The sequence below is a fragment of the Pseudonaja textilis genome, chromosome Z (genome assembly GCF_049901715.1).
Source record: "Pseudonaja textilis isolate UNSWEBS1 chromosome Z, rPseTex1.2, whole genome shotgun sequence".
NCBI lineage: Eukaryota > Metazoa > Chordata > Lepidosauria > Squamata > Elapidae > Pseudonaja > Pseudonaja textilis.
In genome coordinates, this window is record NC_142008.1 from 22,448,472 (window position 1) to 22,471,071 (window position 22,600).

A 22,600-nucleotide genomic window follows, 5' to 3' on the forward strand; every position below is an offset into this window, starting at 1 on the left:
GCTTGTGGGGAACCAGCAGAGAATTGGGGGGACAAAGGTGCTTGCAACATCCTTCAGTTAGTAGTAAGGATGAATGACCATGAGGATGCTGCAATAGATGTAACTTTGAAACAGGATCATAACTAGCTTTTGGAAATTTCTGTAACCAAATGCTAAGTGACCTGTCATATCTTGAGAACTACCTATATCACAAAGTATGCCTTCAGAAGTGATTAGTAAATTCCTGTAATCTTAAAAGATCCTACTCTTGCTGTCAATCTCAGATTGAAAATTTATTACATTATCTTTACTGTTATGTAATATATTTGTCTATCCATATAATGCAAAGCAATGGTCTATGCACAGCGAAGTTTGGATAAAGAAAATGTTTTATTTTATCTAATTTTAAAATTGTCTTGAACATAGCTATACTAAAGATTAATACAGATTTTATGGAAGTAAAATGATAGGGTAAGTATGTAGCCATTGTTGAATTGTTTTAATGCTACCCACACACACATAATTGAATCTCTTCAAGTTTATGCCTACTTTTATACAAATACATACTGTGTTTAGAATAGTATGTGTAAAATAAAACAATGCAATAGAAATAACTCGGTTAAAGACTTTTGAAAATTTTATTTTAAAAATAAAGAAGAAAGACTAAAGTGGAATATTTTTTAATATAGATAAGGAAAGAATGAAAAGAACAAAATACTACAATGTTTTAGCCTTACAAGTACTGTTAATTTAATGGCTTCCAAAATTTCTTGCAGTTATCTATGCTGCCTAGATTATCAGCATTATCTGGTGGGCTACAAGTTTCCCAAAGTATTTTCATGAAACCATTCTCAGCTCAAGGAACTGCCCAAAGTTTAACTAGCTTTGAAATATATAGAAAATTATAAAGAACTTGCTTTACTTAACATGCAGCATTTGTGCAGGGGTGGTAGAGAGTAAAGGAAAAAGTAAGAATGAAACTTACTGTGTCCACCAGCTTAAATGTACTACTATCAGTCCTGTCTCTTCTGCTGCTTGGATGAGGTGAACCGTTCCCACCATTACATACAGATTCTGGGCTTGGGACTGGAGTTACTTGTCCAAGGGCTGCAAATTTTGCTTCTTTTTTATTAGAGATCAAGTAATTAATGTCTTTGCTGAAGAATTCTTCCACCCTCTTAATTGTAAAAAAAGAAGAAAAATATTATTTTGGAATACTCAACATAGCTTTAAGTGTCTAATATTCCCCTTCAGAAATATTGGAGTAATACTGCTTACTTCACAGAATCTCTAATTCTCATTCATTGACTGTTAGCAGCTGGATTGGGAGGATTGTTAGGATAACATGGCTATACAAAAAGAGTATTTCAAATCACAAATGTTTCAAAAAATTAACATAGATCATGCAATATAGGTTGGGATAGTTAATATAAAATACCACAAACATATTTACAATATGTAGATGATCCTGGTCTTATGACCGAAACTAGGGCTGGAATTTCCATCATTAAGCAATGCAGTTGTAAAGAACATCACATTACACATTCTCTTGTCATTAACCATGAATCATGAACCATTAAGTACCTATCCCAATCCAAGCCATTCTGGGCTTGATTCCTCCCAACCTGAAGTTTGGTAAGATAAGGGAATGCCTCCCTTTAATTCCTCCTACCCATCTCCATCACATCTCTGACCTTCCCCCCACCCAACATATCTTACAGAGCAGCAGGCAGTCCCAAAACTGAGTTGCTGGGCAACCATCATGCCACTGCCCAAGGGCTTCTTGGTGTGCCTTGGCTCTTGGGCTATAAGAAGTCTCTGAGCCACACATAGCCACCACCACAGGAAGCCCCAGCAGCCTGGCATGAAAAAAATCATCCATCAATGTGGTGCAAAGCCTCAGTATTTTTAGAACATAGTATACAGCGCTGCTACAGGAGGTCCTAGCAATGCAAAACAAAGCCTCTTGCCCCAGGAAGTCTCAGCTGCCCTCAGCTCTGGGTATAATAATTTTATAGAGAATTTTGGAGAAATGGCAACTTTTTTATTAAAAAAAAACAACCCTAACCATGAGCATTAAATGAAAGGCAGGTTGTAAAAACAGAAAAATGCTTAGGATTTCATCTTAGCAAGAATATAACATAGTCAAACTGAATCTGCATTATTCCTTTCTTTTCTATCTTAAAGCAAAACATACACTTACCCCTCCTAGTTCCTTAAGATCTTTTGCAATTTTATCAGAGAGGGTGTTAGATGGAATATCAAGATAGAACACTTTCCCAGTAAGTGGTTTGCATTTTGGTTTATCAGGCTTTGTAGAATCTTTCTTTACACTTTTCAGGGGAGGATTGCTTCTTTCCCTTCTTTCTTGCATATCATCTGCAATCAAAGTAAGCCCTTATCAGAAATTTATCTGTTCAATCCTTAAATCCTGTTTTGAAGCAAGAAAGGATTATTGAAAAGTATGTATAGGTATTTGACCCTCGATATTTGAGGTATTAAGACTAAGAAGGAATATCAGGTATATTTTGCCACCTTGAGTTATAAATAAATAATATACAAATAGCAATACCACTTAGACTTACTGCTTAACAGTTCTTTCTAGCCCTCACTAAGTGGTTTACAGAGTCAGCATATTGCCCCCAACAATCTCCTGCTGCTCTATCACCTCTCCCAAATATGTTTTGGAGGGTCATCTAATTTTCCAAGGAAAATTTGAACAATACAGACTAAAAATAGGGTTTGGCTGAAGCGGGTCTGAATGCAGCTTCTTTTGTATGGGGTGGCCCTCTTCAGAAGGCCAGAACACATTGCAGCACCACAGAACTAAGAAAAGTGGAAGAGAAACAGCTGCTTGACATCTTTCTCTGCAATAGTTATGGTAAAAACTTTCTATTCTGACACACAATAGCCAAACCAAAATGTACTACACACCTAGCCACTACACAAAAACTAATCCTACCATGCATAAAAGGGATGTCTGATATGACAGCCAAAATTCTCCAACCTCTAGGAATAATAGTAGTGCACAAACCCACAGCCACACTCTGCCAGGAATTATCCAAAACCAAAGACAAGATACAAAAGGATGAAAAAAAACACTGTAATTTACAAAATCAGCTGTAACAATTGCAACCAATTCTATGTGGGGCAAACATCACATCAATTCTAAATCAGAATCCATGAACACAAGCTAGCAGGCAATTGCCACAATCCTAATCATTAATCCCCACCCACACTGACAACTAACAGCACCAATTCAATTGGAGCAATACAAGAATAATTGGCTACATTATCACCCACCATGCATGCACTCCAGAAGCAATTCCATCAACAGGACACAACAGATGCTTATCCCCAGCCTATGAGCTCCTGAGAATTCAAATCATACAAGTCAACAGCACCAACCCTCAACAAACTCACAGAATTCTCCCCCAGCACTTTATCTCCCAAGGACCCTCACCGGATGTGACTTCTCCATCACAAGACCCTCACCTGACATGAGCCTCTCATCAAAAGACCTTCTGATCACACAAAGCCCTTATAAGCAGAATATCAACACTTGATATTCCCTAAATTCTACTGAAGTTGTTACCTAGCCTGGTAATGTTTAGAAACCAAACCACAAGCTTTGAGAATGAAACTTCACTCTCAACCTATATCCAGGCTACAGATATTCAGCACTAACTAACCTAGTTAAGCTAAAAGAGAACCTGTTCAAGAATCTAAGCTTCAAATTAGAAAATGATTTTTTGTTGCATTCAGAATTGCTTCCAAAGTCCTCTCTATACTCTGAGTTTGTCTTTGTTTTATTTTCCTTCCATTGGTATCAAAGTTCCCCACCTTTCCTGGATCAGGCTAGCCCCCCTTTTTCCAGTTTCTTACCACTTTCAAATTTCTAATATTTGCTATATTTACTTCCTAAAAACTTTTGAGAAAAATAATAAATATTGCAACTGGCTTTAAGAACAGTAGGATTCAACTGCTTTGAAACTCATCAAATTTGGTACTCAGCACATTTTAACACATTTTTTTCCCCTGGTACTCCTTGTTTGTTTGGTATTCAATGCACCAGCTAGCTGCCTTGTGACTACTTTATTCCTTGTGAGAAAAATTTGTCATTTTTGGTACTTATTATACGTTCCAGAACCAATTAAGAATGAGTATCGAGGTATCGTTCTATCTCAAGTTTTTTTGGATATTATTTTTCTTATCATTTAATTATAAATATCAACAGGGTGCATAAAAGAAAGAAGCATATCAGTGGTGGGATTCAAATATTGTTGCCACCGGTTCAGTGGGCATGGCTTGTTGGGCATGCGCCAAACGCGCATTATGCAGGCACAGAGGCGTTCTAACTTGCCTCCTGCAAGTCTGCACGATCCTGGTTGCTTCAGTAGCTGCTGTGTGGCACGCTTCTGTGCCACGCAAAGCAGCTGCGCTTAAATTCAGCGGATAAAGGTGAGTATGGGAGCCCAGGCGGGCGGGTGGCCCCAACCTGTTCGGTCTCCGCTGCTCATCACTCCTGCCAGCTTGCCAGAACCGGGCCGAACCGATCGAATACCACCACTGCAGCATATCCACAGATATCATGTTTCAGTGGATGCAGAAAAAAAACTTTATGCTCAAAATAACTAGCCCATATAATTCATATTCTCTTCATAATCCCACTTTCCAATATCAGTTTGACTTGTAGACTATATATTGAACATATTCCAACATATGTGGCATTACCAAGAGATCACACTTTGAAAGTGAGTACAGATAATAGATTTGAGACTGAAAGGTTTCAGTTTGCTGGATTAAGATTGTAGTCCTACTCAGGAAAATATTTAGATTGTAGCCCTAATTAGGAAAATGAAATCAAGAAAATTCAGTTTCAAATAAATGAAAAACTTTCCAAGAGAAAGAAAAGCAATCCTATAAACATACATATACTTAATTTCATTACAATCCAGTGGTCAACTGTCAGTTTATCATGTCCTCAGGGACTGATTACAGAGACTGTTGTTATTCTAAATGTTTTAACAATAAATTCTTAATAAATCATACAGGGTCTACCAAAAATCAAATCTCATTGATCATGTATTACATTGCCACTTTTTCTAAACGTTTTCTATTTGTAGGTACAATAATATTTTCTCTGAAAATAATAAATAAAACAATTGTTCTATGGGGCCTGACTTCAAGTAAACCCTATATCTAAATATGAATCTCAGATTTTCAGCAGTAGTTTTAGAATCACCCTTATACATACACCCTTATAAAGACATTACAACTGGGTTACTTTAAGTTATTACTATTTTAAATAAAATTGTCACCCAATATTTAAATAAATTACAGGGCCACCCAATTTCATTATGATTATCCATTGCCTATTTATCTAATACTTACCTACTTGTGTATTTCAAAGCAAATCTTTTTAAAAGCGAAAACACTGTCTCTTTCTGACCCAGCACTCAAAGTATATTTTAAATCAGTCAATACTGCACAGAATAAGCCATGGGGGCGGGGATTTGTTTAAATTCAACAGGACGTTCGAAATATCAAAACCCAGAAACTTTTGCTATTTTCCCAACCCAGACAATCCCTTCAACTTATCAAGGGGAATTTTATCGCTCTTAATTTCGCAAAGAGAAAAGCCTATCTGAACCCGCTGCCGCACACAGAAGGCAAAAGGAAGACTTACAGGGAAACTGTCCTTTGCTGCCGCTTTTCAAACCACCCGGTTTCATTTTCCTGGGAAGTCACATTTTCTGCACCCTCATCTTCCCGCGACGGTTACGATCTACAAGAAAAGAGCGCAGAACAATTAAAATGCCCCAAAATTCTTTCTTTTTTAAAAAAAAAACCCAATTAAAGCTGAGGGGCGGGTTCTGGGTGCGTTTCCTGCAGCTAACTCCTTCCTCCCTGGGTTTCTGCCTTCCTCCCTCCATTCACGAGGCGGAATTTGCAATCCTTCTCCCGTACCCGTCGCCTCTCCGCTGCCTTGCCCCGTCCACTCCACCCCACCCCGAAGGGACGGTTGGTGTTTGAAATGTACATTCCCGCCGCTCGAACCGATCCCTGGCCCTCGCCTCACCCCAACCTAGCGAGTCCCATGGGGCCAGGCAGGGCCGCTGCTCAGGATCTACTGCGCCTGACGGCCATCGCGCTTTTTTTTGTCAGCCGCGCTTTCCCGCCTTTGCCCACTCGGGCCTACCAGGCACTGCTGACGCTGGCTTCGCCTCCCTGGTTGGGCTGAGCTAGCACAGAGGCGGCGTCACGCAGCTAGGAGGAGGCTTTCGCAGTGCTGACAGGCCTAAGGCCCCCCCCTTTTTTTTCTTCTTCGGGGCGCTGCGGGAAGAAGGTGGTTCGCCGCCAACCTCTTCTCTCCCCCTCACTTCTCCGGTAAATGGCAATTGAATAGGCAAGGAGCGCGGAAACGTGCCTACCTTCTCGCTTAAAACAGTGGTTTCTCTCCCGCCCCCTACCGTGGTTGAGAAATACCTTGTAAAGTTCTGAGAAAAGGGTGCTTCTCTTCTGGCGGCCTCGGTAGAAGTTTATTTATTTATTTATTTGATTTGTCAATCGCTTACAAGATAATAGGTAAAAACATAGTTATGAATACATGAAATGAATACATATAAGAAAAAAAGAAACAATAGGACAGGGATGGCAGGCACTGGTGCGCTTATGCACGCCCCCTACAGACCTCTTAGCAAAGGGGTGAGGTCAATAGCAGACAGCAATAGCAACGATAAAGTTTTTGGGGTTTGGGGAAGAAACCAGAGTCAGGAAGAGTATTCCAGACATGGACCACTCTTGCTGAAGTCGTATTTCCTGCAATCAAGTTTGGTGCTGTTAACCTTGAGTTTGTATCTATTGTTTGCTCTTGTGTTGTTATGGTTGAAGATGAAGTATTCATTGACAGGTAGGACATTGCAATGTATGATTTTATATACAAAGATCGGACTGAAGGCGGCATAGTTCTAGGTTTTCTAGGTCTAGAATTTCGAGTCTGGTGGCATAAGGTATTCTGCAACAAGTAGAGGAGTGGAGAACTCTTCTTGTGAAATATTTCTGGACTTTCTCAACTGTGTTAATATCAGATACGTAATATGGGTTCCAGACTGATGAGCTGTATTCGAGTATTGGTCTAGCAAATATTTTGTATGGTCTAGTTAGTAGTATAATATTACCAGAGAAAAAACTACGGAGATTAGGTTAACAATAGTTACAGTGGGCTCTAGCACTTAGATCATTAGAGATGAGTATTCCAAGATCCTTGACAGAGTTTGGATCATCAACAAGGTCTTGACTATTCAGCCTGTATTTTATTTTCTGATTTTTTTTGCCAAAATGTAAGACAGAGCATTTATTTGTTGAGATTTGAAGTTGCCATTTGTTTGACCATTCTGATACATAGTCCAGGTCTTTTTGAAGGGTAGCAGTATTGTCTGTGATGTTGAATAGCTTTACATCATCAGCGAAGAAAACGCAATTGCTCTTAATATGATCACAGAGTTAAGTTAAGAAGACATGATACCTTTATAAAAGCTGGGATGGGGAAGAGGTAATCCTCAAGAGGTGGCGAGAATGAGTTGCTTGTGGGAAAAGAGGTGTTCATTGAATTGGCATTAACTTTTGTTATGTTAAACATCCAGATGAATTCCATGCAAGATAAGAGATATAGCAACTGCCACTACACTTGAAGTGGGAGCATCTCACACAGTACTAATAAAAGGGAATATTTGTAACTCAGAGTTGAAACAAAATACCTCCCCACCAGCAATCAACATCCAAATTAACTCCATACATTAACATAGATTGATCAACATAGATTAACTCCAAGGCTAACATCAGGCCAAGGATTAAGAGAACAATGCCCCATCAAGGAACTGTCAAACAAACAACCCAACCAAAGAACCTCCAAGACTTCCCCCACCAATACTGACAGGGCAAGAATATAAACAGAGTAAATTCCACTCCTTAAAAGCACTGATGGTGTTATTACCTAATTTGTGTCGGGAATAGTCTGCAAGAATTAGAATTAGATTAGATTAGAATTCTTTATTGGCCAAGTGTGATTGGACACACAAGGAATTTGTCTTGGTGCAAATGCTCTCAGTATACATAAAAGAAAACAACCAAGCTCTGATCTCAGAAAATATTCCTTCATTTGGAAGATTTTTATTCTGCCCTCCTTCCCTCTGAAAAGAGGGCCAGCAGCCTGCAGAATCGCTGTAACAGATAAGGCTAGGTGATCTAGATTCTAGGCAGTCAATTAAGGTCATTCAAAAGATTTCATGATAAAGCAAGGACTAGCTTGACTGCTTTGAAATCAACATGTTAAGGATTGTACAGTTTCAACTCTGTGTGCTGGTTTGAGCCAATCCAATTAACAGAAATAATACATAAAGTATCCTTCGTTCTTATGAATGGCAGTTCCTTTGTTTTACGGAGTCAGCAGTATCTCAAATAATCCATAGGTATTGAGGGTATCTCTAATTCAAAGAAAAACATGTGTTTTTAAATTGCTTTTGTAATTATATCTTAGCCTGCACTGAAGCAAATTCTAACTGGATTGAGGAATGTTTCTCATGACAGATCAGAGTCATAAGGTTTAATTATTTTTTTAACAGGTTTTTTCCCCCAAAGAAAAATGACGGATTGTGAAGACAAAGGCAATGTATGCTATGGAATCACAACTTTTCAGCAAATTATCTCTTCCTGTTGTGGTGCTATTCTAACATCCGTTTTGGGTAAGACAAATATTAGAACCATTTAAACTTCCCTAAGTATTATAGTATTGTCAGAGTGCTATCTTTGTGCTCAGATGAAAGTAAACTGTTGTCCTCTAGAAAGCACAGCTTAATTTTTTTTCACTTATTAAATCCACTTAGCTAGTTCTGTTTTAATCAATTAACTACTTATTAATATAAAAAAAGAATTTTAACATGGTTTTTTGATTATCTTAGTGACACCTCTTGATGTTGTCAAAGTTCGACTACAGGCCCAAAGCAATCCATCCCTGAAAGGTAAACCAATATCTTTATGTATTTCCAGTGTTGATGGGAGATAAAATTTGATAATTTCTTCTCAAAAGTTCACATTTATGAAATTGAAATTATTCTTTAAGTCCATGTTATAAATGTTATTTGCACTTGCTGATCAGTTTTACCATGAACATACATTTTATTTGATGCTGGTTTATGATATAAAGGTATCATTTGATATGTTTTATTTAGAAATTGTTAAGACATCTTTTTAATTATATAAAATGAATACATGATTATAATTGTACCATTATATTTCTCTATGACACTCCCATGTAACATTAAAGATATTGTAGAAACTTTATATATAGATAAGAATATAGTCTTCCAGTTTATGCTGTGTTTCATTAACCACTTTGCATTAACTACCTAGGAGAAAAGATTTCATTAACCACCTAGGAGAAAGGATTTCTTTTTTATTTCTTTATCAGGAAAGTCTTTTTTGGATTCTGATGGCTTGACCGATCACATTTATCTTTATGAAAATGGAACTGGCAAAACCTGGCATAAGACATCTGCCCGTTTTACTGGCATGTTGGTAAGAAAAAATGCACATTCAATCCCACTAGTATTAACTTTTAATTCTTCAAATATTGTCGGACCAATTTTGATATAGAAATTTAATTAGTTTCATAGTATTTTAAGCTCAGGAGAAACACACTTCAGTGCATTATGATAATTTAAAATTAAATTTGCCTATGACAGTCACATTTTATAAGATACTTGGTACAGCATTGTCCAATGATTGTGAATGGGAAGATTAATTTGATAGAAAGTAAGAAAATAAAAAATATGATTGATTAATTACCATAATTCCTGTCACTTAACTGATTGTAAGCAGTAGGCTATGTATATATGGTACTTGAGATGTGTTCGTATGACAAACTAGCCAATAACATTGAAGCCTATCATGTTGTGCAAATCCAAATCCATGTAGTAGTTTCCTAATTCAGTATATCATATAACAGGCCAGTTTATAGTCTCTTGGTATGTTATAATCATACCGTAGGCAAGAAAGTAGCTGGGTATCCTTGCAGCCAAACATTTTGCCTCAGTCTTAGGGAAAAAACGCTGTGGCAATCCATTTCAAAAAATGTGCAAGGAAACTGCATGGGCACACAAATATCATGTAAATATAGTTATAATGTGCTTTTAGTATCAAAGATTACTGATGCCCTTTTTGTGTCCCTGAAATTCACAATTTCATTCAAATAAAAGCTTCTGACTTTGGTGGAAAGTATTTAGCTCATTGTGGTTTATTACAGGGCTCACCAATCCCTGGTCCATGGAGCAACACTGGTCTGCGGAATGCCAGATACCGGACTGTGCAAAAAAACAAAGCCCCATTTGTAGAATGCAGGCAGCACATTAAACCATGCCCCCTCTGGTCTGTGGAAAAACCCACCCCATGATGCCCAAAATGTTGGGGACGCTTAGTTCAATTTTGCATGATTTGATAGGAAAGTTTTTTGATTTAAGAAGAAATTAAGTTTGATTATTTTTACTTTAAAGATTAATACATAGATATGAATATATATTTTATATAAAGTAACATTTTTCTAGATGTAATATATTTATAAATAAATTCTTCATACTTCAAATTAGCATTTCTTAGATCAATATAGAAAAAGACGTTCACAGAAGAACATGCAGGTCCTTCTTAAATTAGCAAGCATAGAGAAGGTGATCAGCCTCTCCAACAGAGACTGTTGTGGAAGGCTGAACAAAAGGGCTGTTGCTGCTCTTGCCCTGCCCCCATGGGCCAGATAGGGACAACTAAAGGGCCAGACATTGCCTGTGGGCCCTAGAATGCCCAAGTCTATTTTCAAACCAAGATCAAGTGAAATACTAATACCACTCTACGCCTTAGTAAGATCACACCTAGAATACTGCATCCAGTTTTGGTCACCACACTATAAAAAAGATGTTGAGGTTCTAGAAAAAGTGCAGATAAGAACAGCCAGGATGATTAGGGGACTGGATACTAAAACATGAAGAACGGTTACAGGAACTGGGCATGGCTAGTCTAGTGAAGAGAAGGACCAGGGGAGACATGATAGCAGTCTTCCAATATTTGAGGGGTAGCCATAGAGAAGAGGGGGTCAAGCTATTTTCTAATGCACCTGAAGGCCAGACAAGGAATAATGAATGGAAACTGAACAAGGAGAGATTTAACCTGGAAATAAGGAGAAACTTTCTGACCGTGAGAACAATCAACCAATGGAACAGCTTGCCCTTGGAAGTTGTGGGAGCACCATCACTTGAGACCTTCAAGGAGAGATTGGACTGCCATTTGTCAGAAATGGTGTAGGGTCTCCCGCTTGGGTGGATGGGTTGGACTAGATGACCTACAAGGTCCCTTCCAATTCTGTGAATCTGTTAAAACAAATGACACAAAATTAAGTGTGTTTGTTTGGGTGTGTGAGTTTGGGAGTTCTCAGACACATACCAACATGCCCACAGTATGCCAGTTTTTTAAAAAAAATATTTTCAAAGTATTAAATACATAGTGTTTGGTAAATAGTTCAAGAAATCTACAACATACCGTATCACTATTTTTCCTTTTAGGATGCTTTTGCAAAAATTGTTCAAAGAGAGGGTGTGAAAGCATTGTGGAGTGGGTTGCCACCCTCATTGTAAGTTATACATTTTTTTCTTCCTTTGATTAATCTCTCACATTAAAATCAATTAAAACCTGAATAAGAATAGTTAATAAAATGAGTTATGAAACTATCAATGCTGTTTAATATTGACAGCAAAATTAGTAACAAAATAACTGAAAAACAATTTTATTAAATGTTTTTTCTCTGATGTAAAGATAGGAATGTGTATTCTAATTAATCAAAATATGTATGTCTTGAGCTATATTAATTGGTGCAACTTTTTATATGTCCCAAAGGTGCTTTTTCAGGAGGCAACTGAACTTTCTTGTTTTTTCTTTTGAAGATGTTTTGCTTCTCATCCAAGAAGCTTCTTCAGCTCTGACAGAACAGTGGAGAATGGAAGGATTTATATTGTTTGCAGACAGCTAGTAATCTGCATCCTTTTAGACCAGTGGTCTCTAGCTGATGGGCCGCGGCCCACTGGTGGGCTGTGAGAAAATTTTGGTGGGCCTCAGAGAAATCTCACCCCCAGAGCACCACCCCCCAAAGCAATTAATCCAGGCTGCGCAGAAACACAAGGCTGCTCAGCCCACATGGCCTGCAGGAACCCTCCCTGCCCACTCACTCCTTACCTGACAAACTTGTCTGCTAAATTGCTATTTTTCCTTTTTCCGACCATCATCTGTTCTGCTGTGCCAGGAGATTTAGATTAGCTAGGAAGCAAGAAATGGTTGGATTCATTGCTTTCTGGCTAAGCACAAGCCGAATCTCCCTTAGGACTGAAGGTTTGCTTGCAAGCAAATTCAATGCAGACTCACGGCAAGCAAATTTGAGAGACCAAGCTAGCCAATGGCAGCTAGATAGATCACTGAATGATTCTGTGAGCAATTCAATCTGCCTGCTTTGCCTGATTTTGGATAAAAGTTGCTTTTTATATTAAAAAAAATCAATATTTACATACATGGTGTGTTGTGGGTTAATTTTGTGAGTTTGCTTGCTAGCAAATTTTATGTGACAGACTGAGCTAGCACAATGGCAGATAGATTGATTTCTGAATGAATCTGTGATTCTGTGAGCAACTCAATCTGCCTGCCTGCTTTGCCTGATTTTGGGTAAAAGTTGCTCTGTTTTTATAAAAAATTCAGTATTTATATAAACATTTATAATATTTACATACAAGCCATGCCCAGCCAGTCACATGACCACCAAGCCACACCCACAAATTAGGCCACGCCCACAGAACCAGTTAGTGGTCCTTGGGATCTAAAATGAGTTTGGTGGTCCCTGAGGTCCAAAGGGTTGGCGACCCCTGTTTTAGAGGGTCTTTGAAGCACTTGGAGGTTTATCTGTGTCTTCAAGATCACCTGAGTAGTGTTTTGAAGACACAGATAAACTTTCAAGTATTTCAACGCTCCTTTTAAAGGATTCAGATTACCATCTGGCTGCAAGGAATATAAATCCTTCCATCCCCCACTATCCTGTCAGAGCTGAAGAAGCTTCTTGGATGAGAAGCAAAACGTCTTCAAAAGAAAAAGCAAGGAAGTCCAGTTGCCTCCTGAAAAAGCATCTTTGGAACAACCATCACCTAGATGACTGAGAATCTTGACAGATGTTTAACTTTTTATATGTTACTATATAAATCCTATTATCAAAAATATAATAGAAATAATATTTGGCCTACATTTCTAGAAAATCAAGATAGTGCTAGGAGTGGGTTTTTTTGGAACATTTGAAAGTTAAAAGCAACTATGTTGAGGAAGAATTCAAATTGATCAGTCTTAAAATCCTTGACAAGGCATAGAAAAATGAAGAAAGTTATGATAGGAAAGGGAGATAAAGATTGTAAAAAATAGTTCCCTTACTCTTCCTGAAACCCTCCCCCAAAATATTTCTGCTTTTACCAGCATGAACCCAGCCAGATGACCCTTAGAAAACAACAGTTCTTCTGCCACAGGAAATCTAATCAGTTCGTGAAAAAGCAAAGCTTAAAGGAAAAAAATAATCATTTGATTTCTGTGTCTACCCATCTCAACAAGTGACTGGGCAGTGTGCATAAAAACATAAAAAATACTGTAAATATATATGGTTGCCGAATGAAATTTTTGCCATAGATGTTAACAAAATCAAGAAATGGGGCTCTTAACATACCCCAAGCTCAGACATGTAACTAGGTCTTCACAGTCTTGTGAAGGCCCAACCAAGTTGGGGCTATTCTAATCTCTGAAGGAACAATCTCCCAGAGGACAGGGGCTATGGGTATGACTCCTAGTCCCTGCCAGCCAACATTCCTTGGCAGAAGGGATTCATAATATGCCCAAACTGACCGACTAAATTGAACAGATAAAAATAACTAAGAAAAGACAGTCCCTTAGGCAACCAATCTCACGGTTTTAAATATGAAAAACCAACTTCTTGGAAGCATACTGGCTGCCAGTGCAGTTCATATAGAAATTGTATTATGTGTCAAATATCCAATACCATTTACTACCCATGCAGCCACAATTTGCAGCAGTTGAAATTTTTGAATGGTCTTCAAGAACAGCTCCATGTAGAGTGTGCTACAGTATCCAGATAAGAGGTCATAAGAGTCCGAGTAAATGTGAGCATAGCCTCGTAATCCAGGGATGAGCGTGCCATTATTCAACTCTATGTGCAAAGGCCCTTCTAGCTATAGCTGCCACTTGCTCTTCTAGCAGTAGTCATGATGCCAAGAGGATTCCCCATCCTCACCCCCATTTTGTAGCTGATTTGCTTAGAAAAATACCATTCCATCCAGAACCAAGAGTGGAAAAACCTTGTCTTCCAATGGTTCAGCACCTTTTCCAAGGTACTCTCGCCACTCCTTTATAACATCTACATGAAACTGCTGGATAAGATCATAGGTCATCATGGGTTGAGGAATCATAGTATGCGGATGATACTCAATTTTATATCTCCACCCTTGAAAAGCATTAGGAAGCTTCAATTGATGCAGAGTACAATTGTGTAAACAGTCTTTGGGACCCCTAGAGTGGGCCACTGTTCTGTGAGCTGCGCTAGCTGCCAGTTTGTTTTCATGTGCAATTCAAGGTGTTGATTATTACCTATGAGTGACATGCATGACGGGTCCAGATTACTTGAAGAACCATCTCACCCCACAGGAAAAACCTGCCTCACCCTTTTCAGTGGAGGTAGCATGCTGTGGATCCACCAGTCAATTGATTGGTGAGGTCCAGGAGAACAGCCTTCTCTGCTATGGTCCTGGCTCTTTGGAACATCTTGTCACCTGAGGTGAGATTGCCTCCATGACCTTCTTCAAGACCCTGAAGATCTGGCTCTGCCAGTTGGCTTGTGGCTATAATGGGAGAGTACCACATTGGAGGTGGTTGATTGACCAGTCACTTTGCAGTTAGATGTGCGGCAAACAAATTTAATAAATGATGGTGGTGGTGAACAATGAAGCCATCAAACATCCCAGATCCTTGGGAAGGAATCAAAAGACAAAAATGCCAAATCCAGTTTGAACATCTAGCTGACTATGTGATAGACCATAATAATATGAATAATGTTATTAAAAAGGTCAAGCTGAGAAGTCAAGAAATGGAAGGATGACTGAAATACGCCCATCCTGTTCAGTCCAGAAATCATTTAAGAGCACAATCAATGCCACATCATTCCGTAACCTGGCCTGAACCTGGTTGAAAGGTGTCGTAATATTCTGCTTTGTCCAGGATCCACGGTTGTCATAGGACAAAAGTTATCCAGACTACTAATGTCAAGTGACGGTCCCTTTGGGAGAGGATACACCATTGCCTCCTTGAGAAATGACAGAACCACCTTCTTCAAGGAATTCCTTGAGAAATGACAGAACCACCTTCAAGGGATTATTAGCCACTACTCAGATCCAATAACTCATCCCTCCTTGGCATTCTTAACCAGCTAGGATGGACATAGATATAGCACGGAGATTGCCGGGCTAGCATGTGTAAGAGCCCTGTCCACTTCCTTAGATGCAACAAAATCAAATTTTCTCCAGATAACCTTGCAAGACTTAGCCCCATAGTCTCCACTGGTGCTATCTTAAAGCTTTAATAGAACCAATTTCTCTGGAGTGAGGGGTGGTACAAGAGCATTGGAGGCTCACCAGGGAGTGACCATGACAGGAAAGAAAGAAATACGTCCCCCAATTCCAGAGCATAGTGTGACAGAAAAACCAAGCCATGACTGCTATTATGCATTAGGCTCTGAATGACCTGGGACAAGCCTAGGACTATCATGATAGTCACAAACTCTCAAACTACCTCAGACCCATGTCCTGGGAAGACATCAGCCTGAGAAACTCCACTGCCAACATGGTTAGGGAGGGAGGCTGCTAATCAGCAGAGAGCTGTAATTCCAAAACCCCAAATGAACTCTCTTAGTGCCCAACTCAATAAATGGAGTCTTGCACCCAACAGTCTGAGGAGCAGTGTTCTGAATGCCTCTGATGTATCTCAGATGGCCACTGCATCTTCCTTATCCTAGAGTCAGTGCCACTTATGGAAACTAGAAGTTTTCTGAATAAACCTTTGCAAGCAATGAGAAACCACTTACTCATGACTAAAACACGCCCCTTAAAAAAAAAAAACCAGGCAGGAACAGTCTTTATCCACATTGGATAGATAAAACTAAAAATAATTAGTCATAAATGAACATATTTTCACCTTATAAAACAGGGCACAAACAATCTCTATTCACATGAGAACTCAAGATTAAAAAATCCTTCAATGATTAAGCCAAGCAGAAACAGACCCTGTTCACACTGGCTGAGGCAAATGCATTACCTATTGTTTCCCAAGGACACCCAATTGGCACCTCAAATACTGAGCAATTAGTCTGAACAAACCTTGTTCTGGCAAAGGAATCCGACTTGATTGATGTACTCTGGAAAACAGTTACAACAGGCCATTCCCAAAGCCCTACTATTTACCATATTTCCCAGCCAGGGAGGAGCTGGCTAGTGTCTATGACTTCTTTTCCCTGAGAGCCAGCTTATTGCCTTCCATTGCTCTCCTCTCCTCTCTACGAATACACGCATTTGGGATGGGCCCCATCTGTTCCTCTTCCTCACTCACTTCAGGCCCCGAAGGCAGCTGCCTCTCCACCTGGGGCCAGCAAAAGGCCCCAGCTCTGCCTCTGCTTCTGATTCCTTATCAGAGCCTTCCAAAGGCTCCAAAGCTGGCCCAGGTTCCCCCTCCCCCTCCTCCTCCTCCTTCTTCTTGAAGGTCTCAAGTGATGGCACTTGCACAATTTCTGAGGGCAAGTTGTTCCATTGGTTGGTTGTTCTCACTATCAGAAAGTTTCCCCTTATTTCCAGTTAAATCTCTCCTTGTTCAGTTTCCATCCATTATTCTTTGTCTGGCCTCTGCTGCTAGCTCTGCTGGCAGCCGATGGGCCACCACAAGAAGGAAGAAAGAGGAATCTTCCCTCATGTTCCAAGCAAATCTCAGTAATGCGTGCCATGTCAGCCTTTTTATTGACAATAAAAATTGAATAAAAATTATAACAAATTGATTTAGCACTTAGTAGCAACAGCTGACAATGCAGGACCTTGAAATTCTTCCATCCAGGATCCAGGAGCAAGTTCATTCTCCATTGTTGGCCTGCCCCATATCTCCCATCATACTTCTTCCTATGCCTTATTATTGGGATGTTGCAACCTTCCCTCACTCCTTCGGAGCTTTACCCTTTCTCCTCTCCATAAAAGTCCATGTTTATGCCCATATCTCCCACCTCATACAAACAAACCTACAAGCAACCAATACTAATACTTGAGATGTTTCTGCACAGTAGAGCATTCAGTCCCTTCAGTTAATTAGGAACCAGTTCATCTCATCTTTCTGCCAATCATAATATGCCATCATTCAGTGTCCTCTCACCAGATCACTTTTCGTCTCTACCACATGTTTACACCCCCTTCATCCCAGCCCCCCAGTCACAGCCAATTGACAGTGAGCCTTTAGACTCAGCTGAACCTCTGCTGGCATTTCTCCGATGCCAGTGGACCCTCAGCCCTCCACCTCTGTCCCCCCTGTCCTGAATGTTTCAATGTATCCAGTGATTCATCACACGGGACAAGCAGCCAAATTTCCCAGCAGGTGGTTGGAGGGTGGGAGTGAAGGGGTTGGGAATATGTGGTGGACACGAAAAGTCCTAGACCCTACCAGATTGTTTAGGGCTCGATTGCACATCCCAAATGATTCAATTCCCCCACCCCAACTGTTATCTATGACAAAGGTAAGCAGAATCACAACCTAAACTTTCCAACTTGATAACTAGTCATATTATAATAAATCCTTTCAATCAAATCTTCCTGGGTCATAGTAACTGTTGATCGAAGCATTTCACATGCATAGTTATTTCTCTACCATTAGTTCTCAATCAGGAGGAACACAAGATGCGTATCTGATAATGTGGAGGAAGGAATTGCAGCCACAGAGTCCAGCCAGTCCAACGCTGCTTTTGCCACAGCAAAATTCCCCGCCTCCACCTTCACCCATGAGGAAAAATGGGTGGTTTTCAAACATATTTAGGCATCATTGTCCTCCTTGCCCTACAGCACAGTCCCTTCTGCAGGCTGATAGGGACTTTCTTCAGTGGTGATCACCTTCCCATTGCAATGGATGAGGGATATGCTTTCTGGTTACTTTCAAAAGCACTTTCATTACTTTTTCACTATGTATATGTTAATCTTTATCATTAATGTACACGATTCTCCTATACTGGGTAATAAAACATATAACCATTCCTGTGTTTTGCTAATTTCCTCTCCAGAGTTGGTAATAATTGTACCATTGTTTGTTCTCCATACTGTATTGTGAGGCACAAACTGAAAAAGAAACCACAACTGTTGGCCTTTAGAATTCTTTGCTTTAAAATGTTTAGTTGAATAACTTAATAGAGGGAAATTGATCTCTAACATGTTTTATGTAAGTTATTAAAGAGAAAATGGCATGTTTAAATATTTTACTCAGCACAGGAAATATCATGGTCTATATATGAGTGTTAGCATCTTGATATGCAGTATAACATGTCTCTTGTTCTGTGAACTATGACCAAAGACTAATTCTAAAATGCTTATATTTTAGCTAGAAGTTTGGCAATTATTTGAATAAAACTGAAATGATTAAGAAATTGATTAAATGCTTATATTTCAATTTTAGAGCAGTTTCAGTTCCAACTACAGTGATTTATTTTACCTGCTATGATCAACTACGTGATGAGTTCGTTAATAAATTAGGAGATAATGACTACATTCCACTTATTGCAGGTGGCATAGCCAGACGTGAGTTTATCAACCTGTAGTTTGTTAACTGTTTATTATAAGAAAACTTATTAAAATTAATCAGTATGATGATGTGATATAATAAATATTTATTATGTGAAATAAATGAGTGTAATTAACTATTTCTCTGCTTTATGGTCAAAAAGTTACATTCCTTAATCTAAGGATATTGCCTAATACATGTTTAATATTTTATGGTCTCTTAACTATGATTCAGACTTAGGAGATATCTTTAGCATGAATAGTTCTTCCTTCTATCCTGAATTCCTCCTTCTTTACCTTGTCTAAGCTAACGCTGATTAAATTTATGGTGAGCATGGTAAATATGGTCACCATTAAGATTTAAGTTTAATCAGGATAGAAGAAAGAACCATGGTAAATATGTTGATGTAAGAGCTGAAGATAGCATATATTCAAATTTTGTCCTGTTTCATGGCCTAAAACAATAGCCTCCAAAACCAGTTTCCATGGATCAGGGACATAATTTCGTGTACTGCCTGGATCCTGTGTTTGGACAGATGGGGCTTTGATTGCTTGCACAGCCTGTTTCCTCACGAGCTGTGGATCAGTGCCAGTCCGTGGCCTCGTGGTTGGAGACCCCTGGCCTAGAGTATTGTTAACTAGAAGGGCAACAGAATATGAGTAAACTTTTTTAAAGAACAGCTTCCATTGTACAGTCAAATTATACAGTTATCATTGTAATATACCAGTTATGAATTATATTTACTTGTTCAAGCATTCTCTTGTTTAAAGCACGTTTCATAAAATTTAGGACACTATACAATTGGGAAGAAAGTCTCTGAAAGATACACTCCAGTTTCCCACAATAGCTGTCATAAATTTTACTTGAAGGAGAGATTTTAATTTATTTGCAGCCCTAGGATTACGATCCTAATTTCGTCTGGAATTTCCATCACTAAAATAGATGTTAAAGAAAAAATCACATAACCATGCTGTTTAGTGTTAGTCAAAATTTTGTTTGTAAGGCTGCAACCTCATGTTTCTATCCTGCATAACTATCTCTCCTTTAACTCTCCCTCCCCCAATTCTGCTCCTTTGGCCGCATAACATTCCACCACTTTACACCTCCACTCCAGAATCCAGGCATGTAGGGTCTGTTGGCCCTGAGCTTGCCTCCACCTCTCACTGGAGGCTGAAGGCTGGTTCTCCAAGACTCCATCCAATAGAGGAAGTTGAGGGATAAGGGCTTCCTGGAGGTGCAATTCATATTCTGTAACTTACATTTTGGAAAATAGCACTTCCAATGGGAGGACAAGGGCTTCCCAGAAGTACAATGTGTATTACAGCTCATTTGAAGCATTCGTGAAGAATTGGCCTATGGGCTTCAGTGAAGGGTGGAGACAAGCCCCAAGTCAATAGAATCTTGTATATCTGGATCCTGCGATATGTGACAAGAGTGTGAGACAGCCAAAAATGATATTTTTATGAAAATGTTATATTTTCATAATGGCTAAAGTTTTCCTTAACAATTAATTAGGGATAATTTTTGTTGTGCCTTCTAGAGCAAGGTTAATACTAACTCCAGTAGGTTTATGTACAATTATACCTGTAGCCGCGGTGGTGCAGTGGTTAGAGTGCAGTACTGCAGGCTACTTCTGCTGACTGCTGGCTGACTGCAATTCGGCAGATTGAATCTCAGGCTCAAGGTGAGAGCCTTCCATCCTTCCGAGGTGGGTAAATGAGGACCCAGTTTGCTAGGGGCAATATGCTGGCTCTTTAAACCACTTAGGGAGAGCTGTAAAGCACTGTGAAGCGGTATATAAATCCAAGTGCTATTGCTATACCTGACTGTGTGGTATAAAATGACTCTCAGGGCTATATGTAATCTGTATTGGAGCTTATAAGCAAATGCATGAACGAACAGATTTGTTAAGAATCCCTGTGGAACAAAGAATCTTTATTTTCATCTTCTTCCTAAAATTCTGCTGTGATAGGAGAAGTAGTGATCTGAAGCTTAGTAATCAAGAAGGGGAAAAGAAACCTCATAGGCATTCACTGACTTTGGAGCTATAAACCTGATGGGTAAGGTACCAGGTACAGCCCATTATGCAAAGTGAAAGGAGGATAAATTTTAAGAGGAATAAAAAATAATGTATAAAATTAAAAATAAAGAGACTTAGAAAATACAAAACCCTGTACAACATTGTTCCTTTGACTATGACCTCTTATTAATTGAAATCTTAAATATAGTAGCTAGCTAGTCAGGTTCAAGTCATGAAGTTTTCAAGCCAAGGAACCAGCCCTTTAATTTTATCTGCTGATAGAATTAATTAAGATTAAACTATTAGGTTTACAAGGGCAATTGGAACAGGAATGCCATCACAAAGTGATGAAGTTGTAAAGATGTTATCACGTTGCTTAGTGGCAATATCTTGGTAGTTCCAGTTGCCATTGTAATAATGTGACTTGTTAAGCCAAATTATTTGTCATATCAAATTCTGTACCTGTCAATGGTGGTGTCCCCCAAGGCAGTGTACTAGGACCAACTCTCTTCATACTCTACATAAATGACTTCTGTGATCATATTAAGAGCAACTGCATTCTCTTCGCTGATGATGTAAAGCTGTTCAATACCACAAGCAATACTGCTACCATTCAAAAAGATCTTGACTCTGTATCAGAATGGTCAAACAAATGGCAACTTCAAATATCAACAAATAAATGCTGTCTTACATTTTGGCAAAAAAACATCAGAAAATAAAATACAAGCTGAATAGTCAAGACCTTGTTGATGATCCAAGCTCTGTAAAGGACCTTGGAATACTCATCTCTAATGATCTAAGTGCTAGAGCCCACTGTAACTACATAGCCAAAAAGGCATTAAGAGTTGTTAACCTAATCCTATGTAGATTTATCTCTGATAATATCACACTACTAACTAGAGCATACAAAACATTTGCTAGACCAATACTCGAATACAGCTCATCAGTCTGGAACCCACATTACGTATCTGATATTAACACAGTTGAGAAAGTCCAGAAATATTTCAGAAGAGTTCTCCACTCCTCTACTTGTTGCAGAATGCCTTATGCCATCAGACTCGAAATTCTAGACCTAGAAAACCTAGAACTACGCCGCCTTCGGTCCAATCTAAGTATAGTATATAAAGTCATACATTGCAATGTCCTACCTGTCAATGAATACTTCAGTTTCAACCATAACAACACAAGAGCAAACAATAGATACAAACTCAAGGTTAATCGCACCAAACTTGATTGCAGAAAATACGACTTCAGCACCAGAGTGGTCAATGTCTGGAATACTCTACCTGACTCTGTGGTTTCTTCCCCAAACCCCCAAAACTTTAACCTTAGACTGTCTATTATTGACCTCACCACTTTGCTAAGAGGTCTGTAGGGGGCGTGCATAAGCGCACCAAAGTGCCTACCGTTCCTGTCCTATTGCTTCTTTTATTTTTCTTATATGTACCCATGTCATGTATTGATAACTATGTATATACTTATACCTATTATCTTGTAAGCGATTGACAAATCAAAATAAATAACTAGCACGCACAAGTCCCAGGTAAGGGGCATGAAGGTAGCACAGCAGGATGGGGAATCCTGGGAGGAACAGTGCAGATTGCATGTGAGTTGGGAGAGGATTTGGGAGCGTCAGCACAGGTCATGCATGTGTTGGAGAAGTCTGGGGGAGGA

The 22,600-nt window shown here is 39.1% G+C and overlaps 2 protein-coding genes across 12 annotated transcripts in view; one reads left to right on the forward strand and one right to left on the reverse strand.

Annotated features, from left to right (window-relative positions):
* The window catches only part of DBF4 (DBF4-CDC7 kinase regulatory subunit), a 32,352-nt gene extending 25,780 nt beyond the window's left edge, over positions 1-6,572 (reverse strand). Inside the window, exons 1-4 of one of the 5 annotated variants that reach the window (XM_087917497.1) lie at positions 6,469-6,572; positions 5,669-5,767; positions 2,183-2,358; positions 965-1,156 (exon numbers count right to left, since the gene is read on the reverse strand). In XM_087917497.1, the coding sequence (XP_087773623.1) occupies positions 965-1,156; positions 2,183-2,358; positions 5,669-5,714 (414 nt within the window). In that variant the 5' untranslated portion in view covers positions 5,715-5,767; positions 6,469-6,572. Of the gene's footprint in view, positions 1-964; positions 1,157-2,182; positions 2,359-5,668; positions 5,768-5,949; positions 6,369-6,468 lie in introns of those variants that run through there. The other 4 variants (XM_026716135.2, XM_087917494.1, XM_087917496.1 and 1 more) reach the window with 4 other exon arrangements.
* The window catches only part of SLC25A40 (solute carrier family 25 member 40), a 31,651-nt gene continuing 15,280 nt past the window's right edge, over positions 6,230-22,600 (forward strand). For 3 of the 7 annotated variants that reach the window (XM_087917499.1, XM_087917502.1, XM_087917503.1), the window contains exons 1-6: positions 6,230-6,369; positions 8,604-8,723; positions 8,940-8,999; positions 9,449-9,555; positions 11,586-11,653; positions 18,802-18,923. In XM_087917499.1, coding sequence (XP_087773625.1) covers positions 8,624-8,723; positions 8,940-8,999; positions 9,449-9,555; positions 11,586-11,653; positions 18,802-18,923 — 457 coding nt within the window. In that variant the 5' untranslated portion in view covers positions 6,230-6,369; positions 8,604-8,623. Of the gene's footprint in view, positions 6,893-7,625; positions 7,693-8,603; positions 8,724-8,939; positions 9,000-9,448; positions 9,556-11,585; positions 11,654-18,801; positions 18,924-22,600 lie in introns of all 7 variants that reach the window. The other 4 variants (XR_015740302.1, XM_087917498.1, XM_087917501.1 and 1 more) reach the window with 3 other exon arrangements.